This window comes from Podarcis liolepis, assembly GCF_965112155.1.
Source record: "Podarcis liolepis genome assembly, chromosome: 7".
NCBI classification, from domain to species: Eukaryota; Metazoa; Chordata; class Lepidosauria; order Squamata; family Lacertidae; genus Podarcis; species Podarcis liolepis.
The window spans coordinates 11504917-11529004 of NC_139561.1; the positions used below are offsets into that span (position 1 = coordinate 11504917).

At 48.0% G+C, this 24088-nt stretch overlaps 1 protein-coding gene across 20 annotated transcripts in view; it reads right to left on the reverse strand.

Annotated features, from left to right (window-relative positions):
• Positions 1-24088, reverse strand: part of HSPG2 (heparan sulfate proteoglycan 2) — a 210720-nt gene that overhangs the window by 34933 nt on the left and 151699 nt on the right. For 15 of the 20 annotated variants that reach the window (XM_083514549.1, XM_083514543.1, XM_083514541.1 and 12 more), the window contains 18 exons: positions 23298-23440; positions 21459-21539; positions 19215-19350; positions 17521-17672; positions 16295-16442; positions 15311-15453; positions 15081-15216; positions 13697-13848; positions 11130-11259; positions 10836-10987; positions 8088-8226; positions 7228-7382; positions 6492-6627; positions 5539-5690; positions 5073-5211; positions 3188-3339; positions 2206-2344; positions 262-413 (listed from right to left, as the gene is read on the reverse strand). In XM_083514549.1, the coding sequence (XP_083370675.1) occupies positions 262-413; positions 2206-2344; positions 3188-3339; positions 5073-5211; positions 5539-5690; positions 6492-6627; positions 7228-7382; positions 8088-8226; positions 10836-10987; positions 11130-11259; positions 13697-13848; positions 15081-15216; positions 15311-15453; positions 16295-16442; positions 17521-17672; positions 19215-19350; positions 21459-21539; positions 23298-23440 (2537 nt within the window). The remainder of the gene's footprint in view (positions 1-261; positions 414-2205; positions 2345-3187; positions 3340-5072; positions 5212-5538; positions 5691-6491; positions 6628-7227; positions 7383-8087; positions 8227-10835; positions 10988-11129; positions 11260-13696; positions 13849-15080; positions 15217-15310; positions 15454-16294; positions 16443-17520; positions 17673-19214; positions 19351-21458; positions 21540-23297; positions 23441-24088) is intronic. The other 5 variants (XM_083514559.1, XM_083514548.1, XM_083514552.1 and 2 more) reach the window with 1 other exon arrangement.

Genomic DNA, 24088 nt, shown 5'->3' on the forward strand with positions numbered 1-24088 from the left:
TCTAGAATTTTCTCCATTGTTCCATCCCATGCTTCGTTGTTTTGCATGGAATCGTAGATTTGGAGGAGGTCATTGAGTCCAACCCTCCTGCAGTCACAGCTAAAGGCAAGTTCTCTCTTTGCAAGCATCTTCCTGGCATCTTGTGCCCAAGAAAGGTGCCAACGCTCCCTGTTACCCACAGTGCTTGTGCCCCACGTGAACCTGGACACAGCCCTCCCCCCGCTGCCCAAAGAGGCCTTCTGGGCCTGGCTCTTTCCCTACCCGGTGGCCGACAGGCAGAGGTCCCTCTCGCCGGTACCACGTGAATATGGCCTGGGGCTGGCCTGGGGCAGTGCAGGTGAGATCCAAGGTCTGCCCTTCAACAGCAGAGGGCGACGAAGACTCAATCTTCAGAGGGGAAACCGTGTCTGAAGCTGCAAGAATGTGGGGAGAAAGCAAGAGTCTAAGATCAACAGTTCCCAAACTTTCTTTTGGTTTTGGTTCCCTTGGTTCCATAAACTCTCCCCTTTGTACCCTCTACCCTACCCGCTAAAAAGCATCATTCAGAAGAGTGGTTTGCACGACCCTCTAAGGAAAATAACAGCACAATAAAATTCAATGCAGTAGCAATTACTTGCACATTCATTCAAAATCCAACTATTTAATGTAATTAATCTGACACAGCTGATTAACTGCGATACTAGATATTGCATTAAAAACATTTTTGTATATTCTTGCTAAGCAAAACAAAATAGCCAAAGAAATTCGTAGGATGTACTTATTTCTATGCGGCTCCTTAACAAACATGGACCACAGATGAGTGGCAACTACCTTGCCATAAAATCAACAGCTATTACCAGTACCTGCCTTAACTACTGACCACTCGGTATTTACCATTGTAAATACAAGCAAAACCAGCCAAATGAAACAGCTTTGAGTGTGATAAGAGTGGTAATGCTTTAATGTTGTTTTTTAAAAATAATAATTTTATTTTGGCAAAGTACCGTATTTTTCGCTCTATAAGACGCACCAGACCACAAGACGCACCTAGTTTTTGGAGGAGGAAAACAAACAAAAAAAATATTCTGAATCTCAGAAGCCAGAACAGCAAGAGGGATCGCTGCGCAGTGAAAGCAGCAATCCCTCTTGCTGTTCTGGCTTCTGGGATAGCTGCGCAGCCTGCATTCGCTCCATAAGACGCACAAACATTTCCCCTTACTTTTTAGGAGGGGAAAAGGTGAGTCTTATAGAGCAAAAAATACGGTAATTATCATAAATAAATCAGAATAAAAATGTGTCCCACCACCGAGACCATTCCATTGTAACTATGCAACCTCCCAGAATTTCAGCACCAATTGCGATGGTTTGACCCCTTTCCGTTTTAACAGTACAAATTCTACAAACACCCTCCATAACTCCTCGAAATCATTTCTCCTGCATATTCCCCTTCTTACCTTAATGGCACATGTTAATTTATCATCAATAACTATATCCCACACACATCTTTATACTGTTCTTCCATTTTATATTCTGCTTGCCCCTTCGTGTGGCTGTCAATAAATTTGTGAGCAAGTCCTTTCTAGCCTGCGAACCTTCCACCCCATCGTAAATGGATAATAATGCTACCTCTGGACTTTCGGTTAGCTTTAACCTAGTGATTTCTGTTATCTCCTTAAACACCCTTTGCCATTTTTTTTTACATATTTTTTTACATATTTACACCCCCACCACATGTGAATGTAATTCTTGGATTCCTGGCATCCCCTCCAACATAACACCTAATAGTCCTTGTTTATTTGATTTAATCTCTAAACTCATTCACAATAATTTTCTTTTATTCTTACAGACAACATTTTCAATGTACGTTTCTCCCATATTTGCCCCCCCCCCACTTTGATTATCTATCTGCCCTGTTGTCTCCTTTTCCCACACCTCTTTTGAAGTTTTAAATATGAAGGAAGAAAGGCATTTCAACTGAGGTTCCGGATTGGTCAATCATACATAAGTGATTGACACACTTGGAGACCCCGCCCCCACCTGCTTGCCTCTTAGCACCTGCCCCCTAGGTAATCCCATTCCCTCCCCCCGGGAGATACCACCCACTTTGGGAGCCATTCCCTTAAAGCAATGAGGGTCTCCAGCGAATATTCTCAAGGCTGCCTAGATCAACACAAATTTAAGGGCTAGGAGGGGGGGAGGTCTCAGCCTCTGCTGGAGGAGACTCACGATGGGAAGGGCTCTCGCCGTCTTGGATGGTGACCACCAGCGCAGCCTCCTGAGTGACAGCGGCACTGCTGACGCGGCAGACGTACTCTCCGGAATTGGCGGAGGAGACCTGTGGGATGCGGAGGCGGGTGCCGGAGACCTGGGGGGGGGGGGAGAAAGAGGAATTGGAAGACTTCAGAATCGTGGCATTGGAAGGGACCCAAAGGGTTATCAAGTCCAAACCCCTGCAATGCAGGGAAATGCTAGCTTCTTTCTTTTTCTTTTTATATAATTCTTATTAAATTTTCTGTTTTATGATTTAAAATACTCATTTTACATCCTTAAAAAATATCAATGACTTCCCTTCTTCTCTTTCCAGGCTTCACTTTGCATAACATAAATCCCTGCATATTTTACATAAACTATACCATTCAGTATTCCATTACAGTGCTACCTCGGGTTACGAACTTAATTCGTTCTGGAGGTCCGTACTTAACCTGAAACTGTTCTTAACCTGAGGTACCACTTTAGCTAATGGGGCCTCCAGCTGCCGCTGCGCCGCCATCATGCAATTTCTGTTCTCATCCCGAAGCAAAGCTCTTAACCCGAGGTACTATTTCTGGGTTAGCGGAGTCTGTAACCTGAAGCGTCTATAATCCACTGTATTTCATCCATCAAAACTGTTTTACACTGTTGAATTTATCTTAATGCTGCCAGCGTTTCCAGCCGCACCCAATTATTTCCCATATATTCAACAAACGTTTTCCAATGTTCTTTAAACATATGTTCTTGTTATCTTATTCAAGATGTTAAGCCTGCAAGTTGCGCATACTCTGTCAGCTTAAGTTGCCATTTTTCTTTGGCTGGGTCCTCGCTCGTTTTTCACTTTTGGGCTAACAAAACACGGGCCACATTTGTTGCATACATAAACAGCCTTTTCTGACACCTGGGAATTTCCAGTCTGAATTATCCCAACAGAAAGGACCAGGGGGAACGCCCGTACCTGGTGGTTGGCTGGGAGGGCCCCCCCTCTCTTGTACCAGGTGACTTTGGGGTGCACCTGGCCAGCAACAAGGCAGTTGAGCTCCAAGGTCTGTCCCTCTGCTAGGGATGAGGACGAAGACTCGATCCTCACAGGTGGAACGATGCCAGAGGCTGTGGGAGGGAAAGAAAGGTGTGGATGTGTATCTCTGCTCAATAAGTGTTCTGGGCGAGCTGTGCTGCTCCACCCCAAAGATCCCCATGCCCTCCAAGCTAAGGCTGGCTTAAGCGTTTGTGTGTCGCGGAGTGTGGGGTCCCTCTTTCCACTTGGACCAGGAGTGCAAGGGAGCAAGGCAGAGCACTGTGATAGGAATTTTATGGTCTTAGATATATGGTAATGTCCATAAGTGTACCAACCAAGCACGTACATAGATCAGCACAGGAAGACCAACCTGGAACCATTTTGATTCCTAAACTGACCAAATGTTTTTTCTGCAAGGTCAAAGTGGGAAACCTCCCTATTGTCTCTTTCCTCACAAATCCTGTCTTAAGGGCACATTTATGATATGAATAGGGTGTGAGCCTGTGACCTGGTCCAGGAACTAAGTATTTATCACTACAAAAGAATGGTCAGGCTCCCCAGGCAATCCAATCAAGTAACCTGCCAGACAGGAGATAAACAACAGGAGAAAAACAACATTCAAATTTCTGTTTTAGACCGCCTTTTCTGTGATGTAGGTGTGATGTATCTGAGGGGTGGTCTTAGGTTACACCCCTTCTGTGATGTATGTATGATGTTTCTGGGGGTGGTCTTGATCTACAGGGTGGCAATTTAAAAAGTCTTTATAAGGCCTTGCACGCCATTTTTCTGGGTCCCTCCTCTCTCCTGTGGGTGAGGGGAGCACCCTGTTGCAACAGATCAATAAAGATCAAGCTTACTAGCTGCTTTGCTTCTCAATATTCTCTGGTTGGCCTCTGTTATTTTCTCCTACCAATAGGGAACCTATGTAAGGACTCTATATGGGCTCTTGGATACCCCATAAGGGAAAGGGCAGTTTTTATTTACAACAGCACGAAGAAAGAACGGCTGCAGAATAGATCTGGCAAGAGGCCGAATTTGAGAAAAGACTTTGTTTTAACTGTGTGCCAAGGAAGAACTCCAGAGGGGAATTTTAATGGCGGAGATTGTACATGTTATTTATGGCCGCAGCTCGTACGCTAGTTGGTCAACAGTGGAAGGCATGGAATGTGACCTTGTCCCATCAAAGTGAACACTGCAAAGAACTGAAGAATGGAAGACAGTAATTAATCCTCCCAGCACACCAGGTCTGAAACAGCAATGTAAATGAAGGACTGCACACATGAAATGGATTTTATATTTATATTATGTAACAGAGGCACTGTTTGCAAGGAGGGAAAGAATGTGGGCAGCTGCAAGAATAGACTAAGGACAAGCGAAAGATCAATTGGATATGAAATAAGAGATGATGAGGCTACGGGGGGAAAGGATTGACATATGTTTGCAACAGGAGTGGGAAACGTGATTTTAAGAAATTGTATTAAATTGAAGTAATTTGGTTTGATTTGTAATAATTTTGAAGATTATTATTATTATTAATAATATTAATAATTATTATTTATTAATAATAATAATAATAATAATAATAATAATAATAATAATGTCCCTATTTCCACCATCAGTTCTCAAGCGAAGAGCAAGTGTGGCTTGGACATGTGCAGAGGGCACTTTGCAGAAACACACAACCTGTCACCAACCCTCAAAGTCTGGAGAGCGGTGAGGTGGTTTTTCCCAAATCTGAAGGGGCGGTTTGCAATTTGGGGGCCCGGGCGCCTCTCCCTGCAGGACCTTTGTCCCGTGGCAGGGTTCTGCTTCCCAGGCTACGTACCAAAAGCAGAACCGGAGCTCCCGGGGATGGAGACAATAACGGAGGCCTCCAGTGGACTGTCGCCGTCGTTCACGTAGCAGATGTATTCACCCGAGTCGGCCGCCGAGGCCTGCAGGATCCTGAGGCGAGATCCAAGGATCTGCTCCAAGGGAGAGAGAAAATGATCAGGAGGCGGAAGGTGGAGAAATTGCGGCCCTCTGGGTGTTGCTGGACTCCAGCTTCCATTAGCCCCAGCCAGCATGGTCAGTGATGATGTGAGTTCGAGTCCAGCAATAACTGGAGCACCACAACGTTCCCATCCCTTGGCCTTGGGTTCCTTACTCCAAATGCTCTCTCCGGGTTCAGCTGCACTCCTGGCTTCTCAGTGGCGTATGGGAGGAACCCTCCAGTCCAATGCGATTCATCCTCCCTCCTCTGCTCCATTCATCCCTGACCCAAGAGAGCTCCAAGTCCATCCCCCCCTTACCTGGCTGTTGAGGGGCAAGGCGCCACCTCGCTTGTACCACATGACCCTTGGCTGCGACTGACCCGCCACCAAGCAGTTCAGGTCCACTGACTGCCCCTCCACAACGGACGCGGAGGAGGTCTCGATCCGTATTGGAGGGGTGACGCCCACAGCTGGAGAAGCCAGAGGAGTTGGAGAGAGGTGGGAAGAGGGAATTTGTTAGTTTCCTGCCGAGAAAGCTTTTGCCAAGTTGCCAACTCACCTGACGGAAAACACACGTTCTCCCCACCCCTCCCAAACTCAAACAAGAAAAGATACCCTGACTAAACAATCAAAATATCTTTCTTTCTTTTTCTTTCTGTTTTACCAATTCAAAACATCTTTCTGAAGTCAAGAGCCGTTCAGCTTTCTTTCGTTGGGAGGTTTTTGAACAGAGGTCGGGAATTATAGGGACGGAACTACCTAAACTGTACAGAAACTTATTCATGTATGCGACTACAGCGGCAAGAACGTTACTCGTCCCAAAATAGAAAGAAGCAGAAATCCCAGCAAAGGAAGAATGGATAAAGAAACTTATGGAACTTATGCAGAAATGGCAAAACTTACCAGAAAATTAAGAAATCAAGATAACAAACTTTTTTATAAAATAATGGAAATGGTTTATGGAATATTTACAGATAAATTGCAAACAGATAAGAACATTGGCAGGATTATTGTAATAACCTGCAGTTTCGTAAGAGTATATATTTAAAGAAGATAAATAAATGTGCAAATTAAGTTACCGTATTGGCCCAAATATAAAGTAGATGAATAAATGAGCAAATTGAGTTAATTTGGATATGCAGAAGGTATTAAAAATAAATTTAAGGAACTGCAGAAAGATGGGGGAGGAAGTCAAGTTTTGAAATGTTAAAATGATTATAAAACTAGTGAAAAGCATAAATAGATTTTTTTTAAAAAGAATGGAGACTTACAGTAGGAGCCCGGGCCACCCTGGATGGTGATGATGAGGGAGGCTTCGTGGACGGCCGTCCCGTTGGTGACGCGGCAAACGTATTCTCCGGAGTCTGCAGCTGAAGCCTGAGGGATACGCAGGATGGAGCCAGAGACCTTGGAGGAGAGAAAGAGAGAGGGGCAAGTTAGGATGAGGGGGGGGGGGATCTTGCACATTTGTCAGGCTTCAGGGAATCAGATCCCTCCCCTGGTGGCAGCAAGGAAACAGATAAAAGAAGAAGAGTTCTTACCAATTAATTTATTCAATAATCACAGCGAGAGACAAAGGAACGCGGTCTCTCTCTAGAAATGGCGTTGCGCCAAGTAAAGTCCCACACCTCTATGTCTCTCCTAACCCCTGCGTGGGCTAATCGGGGATTTCTGCCTCAGCGTTTTCTGTTCTCCTACTCTCAATGCGCACCTGGTCCTGGGAGGGGGAGTCAGGAATGCTTTCCAAGGACACGGAGTCTGTCAGCTGTTCCTCCCTTGGTGCTGCTGATTCTTTCTGCTGTTCCTCTTCCAATAATTCACAGCTTCTGCCCTCTGCAGCCTCTGAACTATGTCCTTCTGCAAACCGCTGATCTAAATCTATACTGTCCTCCTGTTTTGGGAAGGTTCAGGAGAAGGGGGGCAGCAGCCCCCACCATTCCTCCTCAGTCCAGCCCCTGACAACATTGGAGTACCATGTCTTGGTTCCAAGGCCTCTTGAACCCATACCTGGTGGCCGGCAGGGAGGGCACCTCCTCGTCTGTGCCATGTGACTCTGGCATGCGAAGCAGGTCCTGCCACGATGCACTTCAGGTCCAGCGTGTGGCCTTCAGTGGGGGAGGTGGAAGAAGACTCAATCCGTACTGGGGGAGTCACACCGGCGGCTGCTTTGCCAAAGAAAAGAGGGAAGGGAGAGAGAAATTGTGCAATTTCAGAGTCAAGCAGCTGAAATTGATGACCCTTAAGGTAGTTGTGTCTATTAACTTCAGTGGGTCTAATCTGAGGAGGCTCAGTGTGTAAGATGAGCCTGTTGGATCAGGCCAGAGGCTCACTGATCAAACTAAAAGGTAAATAGATAAAGGACCCCTGGATGGTTAAGTCCAGTCAAAGGCGACTATGGGGTTGCGGTGCTCATCTCGCTTTCAGGCCGAGGGAGCCGGCGTTTGTCCACAGACAACTTTCCAGGCCATGTGGCCAGCAGGACTAAACCCCTTCTGGTGCAACGGAATGTTGTGACGGAAACCAGAGCGCATGGAAACGCCGTTTACCTTCCCGCCACAGTGGAACCTATTTATCTGCTTGCACTGCCATGCTTTCAAACTGCTACCTTGGCAGGAGCTGGGACCGAGCAACAGGAGCTCACTCCGTCGCAGGATTTCGAACTGCCGACAATCTGATTGGCAAGCCCAAGAGGCTCAGTGGTTTAGACCACAGTGCCACCCACACACCCCCTTTACCTTTTAGTGATCAAACTAGCTCAATAACGTCTACACTGACCGGCAGTGGCCCTCCAGCAGGGAGCCTTTTCCCAACCCCACCCGGAGATGTTGCCAATGGGGAACCTGCCACTGAGCATTTGTTAGACTTACGGAAGGAGCCTGCGCCGCCCTGCTGGATGGTGACAAAGACCGAGGCCTCCTGGGTGGCAGGATCGCGGCTGACGCGGCAGACGTACTCGCCAGAATCCGCCGGAGAGACTTTCACCAGCCGCAAGCGGGATCCGAAGGCCTGGAAGTTGTTTCCAATTTAAAGGCATATTTGTTAACGATGTGAGTTTTTAGTCTGGCTAAGCTAATCTGGCATCCCTCAACCCAGGCCCTTCCAGGTGTTTTGGACTACAACTACCATCAGACCCCAACACCTGGGTCCATCTAGCTCTGTACTGACTACACTGACCACCAGCAGCTCCCTGGGGAGTTTCTCCCAGTCCTACCAAAAGTTTTTGATTTGAGTTTCTACTGAAAGGAGACTGCATTCTAATGTATTTTAATCTTGTTTTTTAAGTTGTATTTCAATCAGTTGTTTTATATCTGGTGTTAGCCGCCCTGAGCCCGGTCTTGGCTGGGGAGGGCGGGGTATAAATAAAATTATTTGTTGTTGTTGTTGTTGTTGTTGTTGTTGTTGTTGTTGTTGTTGTTGTTGTTACCAGGTTCTGAAGCACATGCCCTAATTGCAATGGTGTACGTCCTTTGTTTATTTGATTCTAAGAAATACAGTGGTGCCCCGCAAGACGGAAAACCAGCTAGACGAAAGGGTTTTCCGTTTTTGAGCTGCTTCGCAAGACGAATTCCCTACGTTTTCGTCTTGCGAGTGTTCCGATTTTTCCCCGCTCCCCCCCTTTTTCTAATCCGCTAAGCTGCTAATAGCCTTTTAGCCGCTAATCCGCTAAGCCTTTAATAGCCGCTAATCCGCTAAACCGCTAATAGCGCTAATCCGCTAATAGGGTTGCTTCGCAAGACGAAAAAACCGCTAGATGAAGAGACTCACGGAACGGATTATTTACGTCTTGCGAGGCACCACTGTAAACCTGGAAGCGGGTCACAAAAAGATAAAACAATAAGGTCGAGAACATTTACGGCAACAGTTTAAAACAGACAAAATATTAAAATACTGAAACAGGTTAAAATTCAGACAGGCTTATTGAAACTAGGACATATTGGATCAGATTATTACATGTGCGACCTTTGCGGTCTATTTTGTTGTTTCTTCATCTTGTAAGCCGCCTTGTGCATAGTAATACAGAAAGGCAGTATACAAGTGAAAAGTGAAATGAAAAAAATCAGCATTAAGTTGATGGATTATGCCAAAACGGCAAAAATGACCAGAAGAACTAGAAATCAGGAAGACCAAAATTTTAATAAGGAATGGGGAAAATGTATAATTTATCTTAAAAATCATTGTAAACATTTAAAATTGCAAGTAAGTAGAATTGGAATGACACTTGGAGTTTAATGGTGAATTTTGGATACAATGGAGATGTAAAAGGTTTGGATTACTATAAAAGATGCAGGAGGAAAGGACTAACAATAGGACCCACAAAGGGGAGGAGGGAAGTCCAGGAGATTCCTTGGAATCTTGTTTTTATGAGGTATGTTGGATAGGTGATTGTAAAACTTTAATCTGAAAAACCAAATAAATAAATTTATATCAAGGGGGCAACTCCCATCTCTTGCGGGGGTGCAATTAGTGCCAGCACCGTCCGTTAAGAGTTTGGGTGTTATCTTCGATACCTCCCTCTCTATGGAGGCGCAGATTACAGCTATAACAAAGGCGGCATTTTTCCATCTCCGCCAAGCTAAGCAGTTGGCCCCTTATCTCTCTCGCCCTGACCTAGCCACTGTGATCCATGCGACGGTCACCTCCAGACTGGATTATTGTAACTCGCTCTACGTGGGGCTGCCCTTGAGACTGACCCAGAAACTCCAGCGGGTGCAGAATGCCGCGGCGAGACTCCTTATGGGGTCTTCGCTGCGAGATCACATTCACCCGGTGCTATACCAGCTGCACTGGCTCCCGGTGGAGTACAGGATCATGTTTAAGGTGCTGGTTTTAACCTTTAAAGCCCTATAAGGCCTAGGACCCTCGTACCTACGGGACCGCCTCTCCTGGTATGCCCCACAGAGAAACCTACGGTCTGCAAATAATAACAACCTCAAGGTCCCAGGCCTCAGAGAGGTTAGGCTGGCCTCAACTAGAGCCAGGGCCTTCTCGGCTGCGGCTCCAATCTGGTGGAACGCTCTGTCACAAGAGACTAGGGCCCTGCGGGACCTGACATCTTTCCGCCGGGCCTGCAAGACAGAGTTGTTCCGCCAGGCCTTTGGCCAGGGCGCAGCCTGACTCCCTCCTCTGGCAACCTGCACAGAATTTTGCTTAATCGGTTGCCATCAATCTGATTTTAATTAATTTTTATAATGAAATATTTTAATTGTGTGATTATTGTTGTTAGCCGCCCTGAGCCCGGCTTCGGCTGGGGAGGGCGGGATATAAATAAAATTTATTATTATTATTATTATATAAAAATAATAATAATAATGGTGAAATGAAAAAATGAAGCAAATGATAATGTTTTTGGCAGGCGCCCAAAGGGAACTGCATGACCTCAATAGGCAGGGAGTTCCAAAGTGTCGCAAAAGTAGGGCTGTCTTAAATAGCAAAATCAAAAGCTGCCTTACGCCAAGTTGGGCCCCTTGTTGCATCTAGCTCAGTACAGACTACACTGGGTGGAATCAACTCTCCAGGGGACATTCCCAGCCTTGCTTGGAGATCTTGAACTGGGAATGCTCAAGACTTGGCACTCAGGGCAAATGCCAGAGGAAAACTGGGCAGGCGCCCCATACCTGGTGGCTGGCAGGGAGGGCTCCTCCACGCCTGTACCACGTGACTGTGGCCTGATCCTGGTGGGCGATGATGCAGTCCAGCTCTAAGGTTTGTCCCTCGGCAACGTGGGGGGACGAGGCTTCGATCCTCATGGAGGGGGTGATGTCTAAAGCTGGGAGAGCCAGGTGGAGAGAGAGAGGGGTGAAGGAAGGCCAAGCCGGCCAGCAGGCGTCAAAGAATGGCAGGTTTGCTCCCATCACCCCAGCCCACCCTGTTTATGTTTCCCCTCCCTTCCTGCAGGGGGCGATGCTTACTGGAGGCAGATCTGGTGCCAGAGACAATGACAGAGGCTTCTCTGACGATGGAGTCCAGGTTGACGTGGCAGATGTATTCGCCAGAGTCAGCTGTGGAGGCTTGTGGGATGCGCAGGTGAGAGCCGGAGATCTGGGAATGGTGGGAGAAGCAGGATCATCATCATCATCATCTCTCTCAATAGTATTTATTCATTCATTTACATGATAATTTAATAACAACAACAACAACAATAATTTATACCCCAACCATCTGGCTGGGTTTTCCCCAGCCACTCTGGGCAGCTCCCAACAGAATATTAAAAACACAACAAAACATTAAACATTAAAAACTTCCCTAAACAGGACTGCCTTCAGATGTTTTCTAAAAGACAGGTAGTTGTTTATTTCCTTGACATCTGATGGGAGGGTGTTCCACAGAGAGGGTGCCACTACTGAGAAGGCCCTCTGCCACTACTGATAAGGCCCTCTGCTTCTCGCGGGGAGGGAACCACCAGAAGGCCCTCGGAGCTGGACCTCAGCTGAATGATGGGGGCGGAGACGCTCCTTCAGGTATATACTGGGCCGAGGCCGTTTAGGGCTTTAAAGGTCAGCACCAACACTTTGAATTGTGCTCGGAAATGTACTGGGAGCCAATGTAGGTCTTTCAGGACCAGTGTTATATGGTCTCGGCAGCCACTCCCAGTCACCAGTCTAGCTGCCGCATTCTGGATTAGTTGTAGTTTCTGGTTCACCTTCAAAGGTAGCTCCACGTAGAGCACGTTGCAGTAGTCCAAGTGGGAGATAAGCAGAGCATGCACCATTCTGGCGAGACAGTCTGCAGGCAGGTAGGGTCTCAGCCTGCGAACCAGAAGGACTCTTGCGCCCTCTTCATTTCTACAGTGATTTCCCCGGCTTCTTCCAAAACTGTGTTAAGATTCAGGCCATGGACTTGAGGCTCCACCCACACCTGCACTCTAACCACTGTACCACACTGCCTTCAGAGAAGGCTCGAGAAATGAGCAGGCCATTTATTCTGCCAGAATAAAGCTGCCTGGAGTCTAAATACTCTCTGGGATGTGGCTGCCTGAGTCTGCTGGGGCAAGGGGTTTCTGGGCTTACGTGCCCAGAGGCAAAGGCCCTCTCTGGTTCCTCCAAACAGAAGTTCGTTTGCTGGTTGCATGCGCAGAATATATCGCTGTTTTCTCCAAGGAGCTCAGGGTGATGTACATGGATCTCCCCTTTCTCATTTAATCGCCACAACAACCCTGTGAGGTGGGTTAGGCTGAGAGTGAGTGACTGTGGCCCAAGGTCACATGCAGGGAGCTTCATGGCTGATTCGAACCCTGGTCCCTCCCAGGTCCTAGTCTGACACTCTAAACACTACGCAACACTGGCTCAAGACTGCATAACTATCGGATGGCTTCTAAGTGGTTTGCAGAACACAAAAACCAATTGTGCAACACTGTTAAAATGCGAAACCACCTTTAAAAAATACACCGCAGTTAAAATGTGCAATCAATCGCCTTAATCATTGAAAAATTAACGGCGTGGTTACACTGTGCAATAAAGCCACTTCCGCCTTAAGGAGGAGGTGGGGTTGCGGGCTTCATGGCCCCTCCATGTGATTGGGGGATTCCTGGCCATATCACCCCCTAGCTGGCCAATCGGCTGGTTTGGGGGTGTGGCATGCCCTATATAGGCAGGATGAGGCCCTCCCTCTTTGCCGCCCGCCAGCTGTTCCTGTTTTCCCCATCCTCCCGCCCTATAAGGTTTTCGTCTTTTGACCTTGCTATGGATCTTGGTTGGTCGCCATTGAGGGGCCTGGTAAGAATCTTTTCCACTTGGCAAATTGGCACCAGCCACTTGGTTTTCGCCTACCTCGTAGCAAATCGTAACAACTTTCTGGGTATTGGCAGTTAGGCATTGGTATAGTTCTGTAGATGGAAGAGAGGAGGTAGCGCCATCACCTGCCCCACATATCGAAGGGTAGTCCGTTAAAGGATTCAGGGGGGCATGGCCCTGTCTGAAGTCTAGGGAGGTGAGGGCCTAAGGCACGCCCCCTATCACTGACCCCGGGGGAGTTCCTAGTTGATGTGCATCAGCAGGACTCCCCCTACTGGTAGTTAACCCTTCCTGGACTTCAAGTAGATGGGCTGGAGTCGAATATAGTTGGTTAGGACCAATGCCTAAGCCAATACCACTCATCACTTGTAACCGATAAAGTTGTGGCCTTTTTTAGCCCATTAACCTTAATTATTGTGTCATTATTTCCACCTGGGGGGGTTGGGAACTCGCCACGCAAAGCAATTCCATTAAAACAGCAAACTTGGGTCAATAGGGAATGGCTGTCTAAACAGATGTGCCTTCAAAACCAGCAGAAGGCCAATAGAGATGGAGGGCTTTCCTATATCAGCAGAAAGTGCCTGTCTAAGAGGCATCGGAAATTGCTTCCTACCATCCTTACCTGGCGACTGAACCTGGGTTCTTCTGCATGCCAAGGTTTACTGCTGGCCAGCCAGCAAGACCAGGAAAGAGAGGGGCAAGGAAGAATCACCAACTCAAGCCCCCAGACCGCACTGCCTACATACCTGGTGATTGGCCGGCAGGGTCCCGCCACGCTTGTACCATGTGATTGTGGCACCTGTCTGTCCTGCCACGACACAGTTCAAGTCCAAGGTCTGTCCTTCCACAATGGAGGGCGATGGAGACTCGATCCTCAGCGGAGGGGTGATTCCTGAGGCTGGGAGTTCAGCAGGAGGAAGAGAAGAAGCCGCCTTTGTATAAGCTCCTTGGTCCATCTGGCTGGGGTTTGTCTGCACTGACCGGTGGAGCCTTTCAACAGTCTCAGGGAGTTTTCTCAAACCCTACCTGGAGATGCTGCCAGCGACTGATTTGGGACCTTCTCCATGCAAAGCTCCACGGAGCTAAGGCCCTTCCCATAAAACCCCCAGCAAGATTCTAGTCCTCAGGATTGTGAATGAAGGGTTGCTTTTAAAAGGATCGCAGGAAGACCTTTGTTCCCTTTAGCTCAGTGCTGCATGCACTGGTTGGCAGCAATGCTTCTCCGGGGATTCAGGCAGGCAGGGAGTCTCTTCGTAGCCCCACCTGCCAGAGAACTTAACCTGGAGCCTTCTGAATGCCAAGCAGTTGCTCTGCCATGGAGATGCAGTCCTCTCCAAAACGCTAAAGACCAGAACAGGGCCGGCATCAAGGGATGGCATGGTCTGGTACATGGACCCCACACTGGCAGGTGGCCCATTGCCCCCCAACCTCCCTGGACCTGGTGCAGCAAGGTGGCACCTTCGGTTGAAGGGTACCTTTTCCGAGGGTGCTCCGGAGACCGGCAGCCGAGGATGATAACCACAACAGAAGAAATTAAACGCTTAGCCCAGGCATCCCCAAACTCGGCCCTCCAGCTGTTTTGGGACTACAACTCCCATTATCCCTAGCTAACAAGACCAGTGGTCAGGGATGATGGGAACTGTAGTCCCAAAACAGCTGGAGGGCCGTGTTTGGGGATGCCTGGCTTAGCCTATAAACCTAAGCAGCATCTGGCTACTGGGGCAGGCCAAGGGCACACAGAAAATCTCCCAATGTCCATATGGGCGGAATGAGGAACAAATTTGGGTGACGGACACTTGCTAGGGCTCCTTCTACATGGACGCCCAACCAATCCCCCGCCCCCCTCTCCGCAATGCTCAACGCTCATGGGCTGCCACGGCTACCACTCAGGTAGGTCACCGAGCTATTGCCCCTTTGTTCCAGCCTATCAGCGGGCAGTTCTGAGGATACTTGCCCTGGGAACTGGCAACCCCTGCTACACCACTGCCCAGCACATGCCCCAAGGGAAGCCCACAAGCATGACCCGAGCAAAATAGCAACTCCCCCCCCCCCCGTTATGGTTTCCAGCAGCTGGTATTCACTGCCTCTGACTGGCGAGGCGGCGCATGGCCAGAGCATTGTTTGACTCACTCTGGGAGGTGCCGTAGACGGTGACCACAATGGAGGCTTCTTGCACCGCCCCGCTGCTGGCGTCGCTCAACCGGCACACGTATTCTCCGGAGTCTGCTGCCGTAGCCGCCAAAATCCTCAAATGGTAGCCAGATATCTGCAGGGTGGAGGGGGCAAAGGGACAGTCTGAGTCCCCCTGGAGCTGGGTTTGTGGGCATCGTTGGCCAGGCGCACACACACCAACTCCATACCTTGTGATTTGCGGGGAGTGAACCTCCTCGCTTATACCACGTGACCCTGGCCCGCGACTGGCCTGTGACGAGGCAGCTCAGCTCCAAGTCTTGCCCCTCGGTGATGGACGGCGATGAAGATTCGATCCTGACTGGTGGGGTGTCTACGGAGACAAGAAGAGCCCAGATCAGACTCGAGAGGCCCAGCACCCTGCTCCCAACCAGGGACAGCCAGGAGCTTCTGGGAAGCCCCGCCCTCTTGCAGAGGGGAGCATCGCGCCCTCCATTCTTTGCACTCGGGTGCTCAGAAGTACACTCCCTGCGGAGAGGAAGGAAAAATGGAAGAAGAGTCCCTTGGGAGTCCCATAGCGTGGGCAGGGAGAGGCAGGGCCCCCACCCCACTGCATTAATTTATTTATTTCTTGCCCGCTCTTCACCCTAAGATACAGGCTGAGATACAATGCTAAAACAACATTAAAAACAGTTTGTAACAAGTTGGGAGGCAATGGAGTAAAGTGAGCTGCTATGGGGCAGCTCCCCCCCAAAAATACACTCCTCTACAGCAGTGGCGTAGCGTGGGGGGTGCAGGGGGGGCCGGCCGCACCGGGCGCAACATCTGGGGGTTAGGGTCAGGGGGCGCAAATCCACGGGTCAGGGGGCGCAAATCCACGGGTTAGGGGGCGCAAATCCACGGGTTAGGGGGCGCAAATTACTTGCCTTGCCCCGGGTGCTGACAACCCACGCTACGCCACTGCTCTACAGTCATCAAATACTTTGAGTCAAAGGTGGGAAATGTTTTTGGCCCTGGGGGGCAGGTCATAGAATCACAGAATTGTAGAGTTGGAAGAGACCCAAAGACTCCAACTCCAAGCATTATGTCCTCCCTGCCACCTGTCTATCATTAGGTTCCAATCAACGATATATGTATGTGTGTGTGCGTCTGTGTGTGCGCGCGCACAAGAGCCCTCTCCCCTTCTATGACCTGAAAGGTCCCGGAAGCGTTACCATGTGCTGAACCATGTGTGTGTCCTTGCTGTTGTACGGTCACCATGATGGAGGCTTCCTTAGGGCCTGCCCCATTGCTGACGCGGCAGACGTACTCGCCCGAGTCCGCCGCGGATACTTGCAGGATGCGCAGGACGGACCCGTAGACCTGAGGATACAGGAAGCCATTCATATTATTTTTTGTATATCATTTCTATTTTACAATTTAAAATACTCATTTTTACATCCTTAAAATATCAGTGATTTCCCTTCTTCTCTTTCCACGGTTCATTTTACAAATCATAAATTCCTGCATATTTTACAAAAACTAGGCCATTCAGTATTCCATTATTGCATCCATCAAAGCTTAATTACACTGTTGAATTTATCTCAATGCTGCCAGCGTTTTCAGCTGTGCACAATTATTTCCCATATATTCAATAAACGTTTTCCAGTCTTCTCTAAACGTGGGTTCTTGTTCTCTTATTCAGTATGTTAAGTCTGCAAGCTGCGCATATTCTGTCAGCTTGAGTTGCCATTCTTCTTTGGTTGGCACCTCGCTCGCTTTCCATTTTTGGGCTAACGAAACACGGGCTGCAGTAGTGGCATACATAAATAACCTTTTTTGACACCTGAGAATTTCAGTCTGAATTATCCCAAACAAAAAGGAATCTGTTGTTGTTTTGAAAAGTACTTTTAAACATTTTTTTCATTAATTGAAAGAGAACCACACAGGTTCTGAACGTGCCTGAACTAAATCGTCACTGGCCTTGATTTTCCCTAACCACCTCCTCTTTTTAATTCAGGTCCAAAGAAGTTGTGGCCCTCCAGCTGTTATTAGACTACAACTCCCATCACCACCCATGACCTCTAGCCATGCTGGCCAGGAATGATGAAATTTCAGCGTCCATCGACATCTAGAGCAGCGGTTCTCAACCTGCGGGTCCCCAGATGTTGTTGGGACTACAACTCCCATCATCCCTGAGCTCTGGCCTTGCTAGCTAGGGGTGATGGGAGTTGTAGTTCAACCACATCTGGGGACCCACAGGTTGAGAAAGGCTGATCTAGAGAGAGGTTCCCTATCCCTAAAGTAGGCAGTCACTTGCTTTCACTGCCCCTGGCTACCTCCATCACTTGCCTTCACTGCCCCTACCTATTTTGTTCACAACTCTGCCTTGGGGACGGAGAACCTGCAGGCTTCCAAAAATTGATGGCCTTCACCTCCTGTCAGCCCAACCTGTACCTACCTGGTGGTTGGAAGGCAAGGCGCCTCCTCGCCGGTACCATGTGACGGATGCAGCTGGCTGGCTGGCCACGATGCAGTTCAGATCCAAGGTCTGCCCTTCTATGACCGAAGAGGATGACGATTCAATCTTCACCGTCGGGGAAAGGCCTGCAGCTACAAGGATAAGCAAGCTGGGTCAGGCCAAAGCGAGCCCATGCAGTCTTGGATCCTGATTTACAACTGGACGGCAAGACCACAAACAGTGCCGGAGTACAAAACAGCAGTCTCCCCACAACAAGCCCCCCTTGTCTCCCTGCCACAACTGGCAATCAGAGGTAGACTGCCTCTGGATGTGGAGTTTCCACCAACCATATTGGCCAAGAACTGATGCTAAGTGATTCTTTTTCCTTCTCCGCTCAAAACTCCTGAATCTTTTTCCTGGCGAGTTTGTCCCAAGTGTGTGGGTTTATATATAATCTCACTAAGGCAGTGAACATGTCCCTCTGAAACTCTGCAGCCTACCCCTCAGGGTTTTCCACAAAACGTACCTCACATTATAACCAGCACATTCAGCAGTGAAGCGGAGGATTAAAAATAGAACAAAATAAAATGAAAGTTTCGCAGTGTTGGAGACTCTCTAAGCTGTTTAAAATCTCTTTGGTACATATGATTAAAGCATGCTTTTTGTTTTGTTTTGAGCCCCTTAGTGGTGTCACCTCACCTCTTAAGCCAGTAGGTGGCTCGTATTTCAGATGAATGTTTTAATTGGCAGATAGATAGCTTCAGTCACAATTTACACGAGTTTCAGAAATAATTAAGGAAAGGGAGGTTTAGCGGATCTTTGCCCTAGGGCTATTACGCGGTTGTTTTGGCATAATTACAGTTCTTTCACTCTAGGTTACACACCCTGCCTGGGTCCATTTCTCAGTCCCTTGGCAAGAAAGCAGCCCTTTCAGAGCGTTGGAAGTGAATCCCTGTTATTTCTGTTCCTCAGAGATAATTTGATAACCGAGAGTTATAGCCTGGCTATCACTAATCACTACAGTGGTACCTTGGTTCTCAAATGTCTTGGTTCCCAAACGCCGAAAACCTGGAAGTAAGTTGTTATGTATTGGGTTTAACACTTTTTATGTTACAAGGTGTGTTCTAACCAACTGTATAAGCGTTGGTAGACGAACGTTCTAATGGCATGTAAGCTCATGCACTTTCAACTGTCAACTGTCAACGGTCAGTTCTTGTTGGAGCTTTCATTGTGTAGTTCTGGAATTCAGGCTTTGTTTTCCTATGAGTGAGCCATTGTCACTGACAACGTTGAATAAACGTAGCTGAGGAACTTATACTGCCTTGGGCTTCTGACTTTTTCTTAACATTTAAGGTTTCTCAGTCCCTTGGCAAGAAAGCAGCCCTTTTAGAGCGTTGGAAGTGAACCCCTGTTAACTCTGGTCCTCAGAGATAATTTCAACAATCGATCCCTCTTCCCAGGGAACTCTGGGAACTGTAGCTCGGAGAGGGGTACCTTCTAAGACCTCGAAGCACCCTTACCAAACTACAGTTCCCATAATTATTTGGGGGAAGCCATGATGACTGTCTAAAGTAGTGTCACAGTGCTTGGATGTACGGTGTGAATGTGTCCTTTCAAAAACCCCTGCCAGGACCCCGATGGTGGAGTCTCTGCATGGGGCTGATGACCCAGTCTGAAGAAAGCCCTCTACTTACCTCGGATGACCATCACCTCGATTCTTGCCCGACCGACTCCTGATGCGCTGCTCCCCACACAGTGGTACACCCCGCCGTCAGCCACTGTGATAGAGGGGATGACCAAGGTGGCAATGTCTGTCCTCTCTGCACGGGACTGTGGGCAAGGAGGAAGAGGAGAGTCACTGGAGTGTTTCTGGAGCTGCGGCTGAGCTCCAATGCCCCACAGGCCATGCTGGCTGCTAGGCAGGCCTCTGATGTGCAAAAAAGTGCCCCTGCCAGATTGCCTAGAATGAAGCCATGTAAACCACAGCAAGGGACGCGGGTGGCGCTGTGGGTTAAACCACAGAGCCTAGGACTTGCCAATCAGAAGGTCGGCTGTTCGAATCCCCGCCACGGGGTGAGCTCCCGTTGTTCGGTCCCTGCTCCTGCCAACCTAGCAGTTCGAAAGCACCTCAAAGTGCAAGTAGATAAATAGGTAAACGGCGTTTCCACGCGCTGCTCTGGTTTGCCAGAAGCGACTTAGTCATGCTGGCCACATGACCCGGAAGCTGTATGCCGGCTCCCTCGGCCAATAAAGCGAGATGAGCGTGCAACCCCAGAGTTGGCCACGACTGGACCTATTGGTCAGGGGTCACTTTACCTTTAAACCACAGCAAGCATCTGATGGTGACTGAGCCAAGGGCCGTCTCCACAAATACATTTGAAGGATTCAGTTTGCTTTTCCTAGAAGTGACGCTATCAGCCGATTGTGGTGTTTGCTCAATTGGCCCCAGTATGCTGCCCTTCAGACACTTTACGCTCCAATACCCAGTCTGCCCCATCCAGCTCAGCTGTATGGCACTGGGGCTGATGGGAGCATGGGGCTGAGTTGGAGTCCAAAGCTTAGCAAACAGCTGCTTCGGACGCCTCCGTTTTGGAGAGAGAAAGCAGGCTGATACAAACCTCTCTATCCAAATAAGCAAGCAAGCAAGCAAATAGATTAATGTTAAGACGGGTCGGGGGAAGGGAAACATCCACCTTGGAGTCCTGATTGACTGTGATGAGGGCAGAGTTGGGGACAGAGGGTCTGTGGAGAAGACCAGGTTACCTACCCCCAGTCATGGGGGAGGGACAGGGACATTGAGCCCCATTTCCCTCTTGAAGCTGCAACTGGTGGAGAACGCAGACATTCCACATAAGCCCTGTGGCTTGTGGTTTCTGAGGCATGTTCAGGAGGGGTAGATGAGGGAGGGAGGCCTGGGGCAGATGGCCTGATGAGAATGGACCTCTTTCCTCCCCACCGGAGAATAAATGTGGAGCAGAATTCAATTGCGTTCACATTTAAAAGGTGAACTTAATTGGCACATTCTTAAACATAGGGTTGTACCCAGTGCTGGTGCCACTCTGAGCAGAGACCCAGTGAATGGATAGGACTAACTCAGCTTCGTCAATTTCAAAGGGTCTGCTCTGAGGATAACTTAAGTTGGACACAGCCCAGGATGCAACCACCCATCAAAGTACGCACGCCTCTGAATTTCGCAGTGCAGCTGCCCAGCTAAGCAGTAAGTATAAAAACACGCATGCTAGCCTAAATTGAGGCTACGACTGCATGTATGATTGAAAATAATGTACAAAAATGCACTGTATTAGGGAAATTATCGCTTTGCAAAAATGTGCAATTTAGACCAAACTGCTTTAAAAAAACAAAACAAGTGTGTACAGTCATACTTTGGTTTTCGAACAGCTTAGTTCTCGAACGTTTTGGCTCCCGAATGTCCGATGGGGCTTCCACGGCTTCCGTTTGGCTGAAGGAGCTTCCTGCAGCCAATCAGAAGCCGAGCTTTGGTTTTTGAACTTTTTGGAAGTCAAACGGACTTCCGGAACAGATACTGTTTGACTTCTAAGGTACGACTGCATTGGGAGAAATCTGCACTCAAATACTGATGAATTTTAATGTGGACTTTAAAAAATAAATTACAAACTGGTGTAGAGAACTGAACTTAAAAACTGGAAAAATGACAAATTGAAATGGACAAATCTGCCCATCCTTGCCGGAGAACCAGAAGGACAGGAAGTTTAAATGGAGAGGCGGGGATTGTGTCCAGTGCTAGCCCTACTTGGAATAGACCCACTGAAGTTAAAGGACATAACCAACTTAGGTCTATTGGTTCCAATGGCTCTACTCTGAGTATGCTTAGTTGGAAGCAACAAAGAGACAGAAATCAGCTAGGAAATGGAGAGGGAAGCGAAAGAGGCCAAAGAGAGGCTTGTGCAGAGGGCTACCTGTTGGAGCTCTTGGATCCACCGCTGGAGAACCTCCAGGCTGTCACCTTGGAAGTGGAAGAAGCCAAAGACGTAGAGAGCCTATCGAGGGGAGGAGGAAGAAAGAAAGAAAGAGAGGAAGGGAGCAGGAGGGGGAAGCCCGGAGGAGACAGAAGGAAGAGGAAGAGAGTGAAGGGAGGGAGGAAGGAAGGATCTCGCAGCCCTGGCCTGGGTCCCTGCCTGGAACAAGCCCCCACAAATTCCAGGAGACAAAAGTCGAACAGTGACAAAGTCAGCGAAGGATGGGATGCTGGGCAGCTGTACAGCTCAAGTATTTGTGAACAGTTATAAGAATTCTAAGGTCTCAAATATAAACTAAATGTTCATAAATGTACAAGGCAAACATAATAATAATAATAATAATAATAATAATAATAATAATAATAATAATAATAATAATAATTATTATTATTATTATTATTATTATTATTATTATTATTATTATTTATACCCCGCCCATCTGGCTGGGCATCCCCAGCCACTCTGGGCGGCTTCCAACAAAATATTAAAATACATTTAATATATAATATATAAACCATGTGTCTGAAATAGTACAGGAGAGCAATCCTGAAGCCATTTTAACTCTCCCAGTGACTTCAAATATTCCTCTGCAGTAAGGGAGGAAAATGGGGAAAGACTTCCCATTGTCTTTTGCTTACAAATCCTGTCTTAAGGGTGTATTTGTGTATTAATAGGGCAAGCCTCTAACTTGGACTGTGGAACTAAACTATTAACCATCACAAAAGAATGGCCAGGCTACCCAAGTAAAGCAATCAGTGACCACTGTCAGGTATCCTGGCAAACAGGATTTCTGCTGAAGATTGCCTCCTTCTATGATGTATGTATGGTGTTTTAGGCCGTGGTCTTGAGCTACAAGGTGGGCAATTTCAAAACTCTTTATAGGGGCTTGCGCACCTCCCTTCTGTGTGTGGTGAGTGAAGACCCTGTTGCAACAGTTGAATAAAGATCAGGCTTACTAGCCGCTTTGCTTCTCAATATTCTCTGGTTGGCCTCTGTTATTTTCTCCTGCTGATAGGGAACCCACTTAAGGACTCTATACGGGATCCTGGATACCCCATAAGGGAAAAGGAGAAGTTTTTTCTTATAACAGGTACTCAGATGGTACACTGGTTCAATGTAACGTGCAAACACCCCTACTGTAACTTCTCAAAAGTACCGTATTTTTCGCTCTATAAGACGCACCTGACTACAAGACGCACCTAGTTTTTGGAGGAGGAAAACAAGAAAAAAAATATTCTGAATCTCAGAAGCCAGAACAGCAAGAGGGATTGCTGTGCAGCGAAAGCAGCAATTCCTCTTGCTGTTCTGGCTTCTGGGATAGCTGCGCAGCCTGCATCGCTCCATAAGACGCACACACATTTCCCCTTACTTTTGAGGAGGGAAAAAGTGAGTCTTATAGAGCAAAAAATACGGTATGCCCCCTCTGGGGTGCTGCGTACACGCTCACCGAAACATGCAACTAGGCGAGCACAATCACTTGCAAATGTGTAGAGCTGGCTTCTATGCGAAGGAGTAGCAAGGAACAAGAGTAGACTTAGGCACGTGAAGAGTGCCTTTGCTTCACGGCTGAGTAAGGGCAGACAACCCTAAGATGAAGCATTGTTAGGTATCTTTTTTTGGAGCAGTGGGGACGGCTTCCAGCTAACATCATCCGCAACTCCCACCCTGGGCCCCTTTTCCCTCTCCTCCTTGAATCCCCTTTGACACTGACATTTTCAGTGGTGGGGAGGCCTCTCTGAAGCAGAGAAGCCCATCGCCCCCTACTCTTCCGAGACTCACCTGTGGGGGCAAACGGCCTCCTTCTTTTTCCCAGGTGATGGTAGCAGCAGGGGAGCCTCCTGCTCGGCAGTAGAGCCTCACGGTGCTCCCTTCGTGGACCTCTGTCCGTTCTGGGCTCACCTGCACTTGCGGGATGCTGGCACCTGAGGAAGAGCAGAGCGGCAGGTGAGCCCACCTCTTCCCCTCCGATTGCCCCCCCCCAGCCCCTCTTGACCTGGCCTAGGGAAGGGAGAGACCCCCCCCAAGATACTTGACAGAGATGGCTGCCAGGGTGGATTTGATTTAAATCACTAGTCAAAAAGACTTGATTTAAATCAGGCATAGGCAAACTCAGGCCCTCCAGATTTTTTGGGACTACAACTCCCATCATCCCTAGTTAACAGGACCAGTGGTCAGGGATAATGGGAGTTGTAGTCCCAAAACATCTGAAGGGCCGAGTTTGCCTATGCCTGATTTAAATCTCTCCCCCCCCCCGAAAGACTCATTCTTGTTGGTCTCATCTTAATATTCAGAACCAAATGAAGGTTTCATTTTTGGAATAATAAATTATCAGAGTAGTTTTTACAGTTATATCAAAAATTACTGATTTGGTTATACTATTAGACAGTGCTTTTTTCTGGGGGTACGCAGGGGTACGCATACCCCTAAACATTTTGTGAATCTTTGTCCACTTACTGTATTTATTTTTCCTGATTTGAACTATAAAATGGTGGTTTTCTTGAGTCAAAATGAGAGTACCCCCTAAACAGTTTTTAGGGGGGGGGGGAAGCACTGCTATTAGAAATACATAG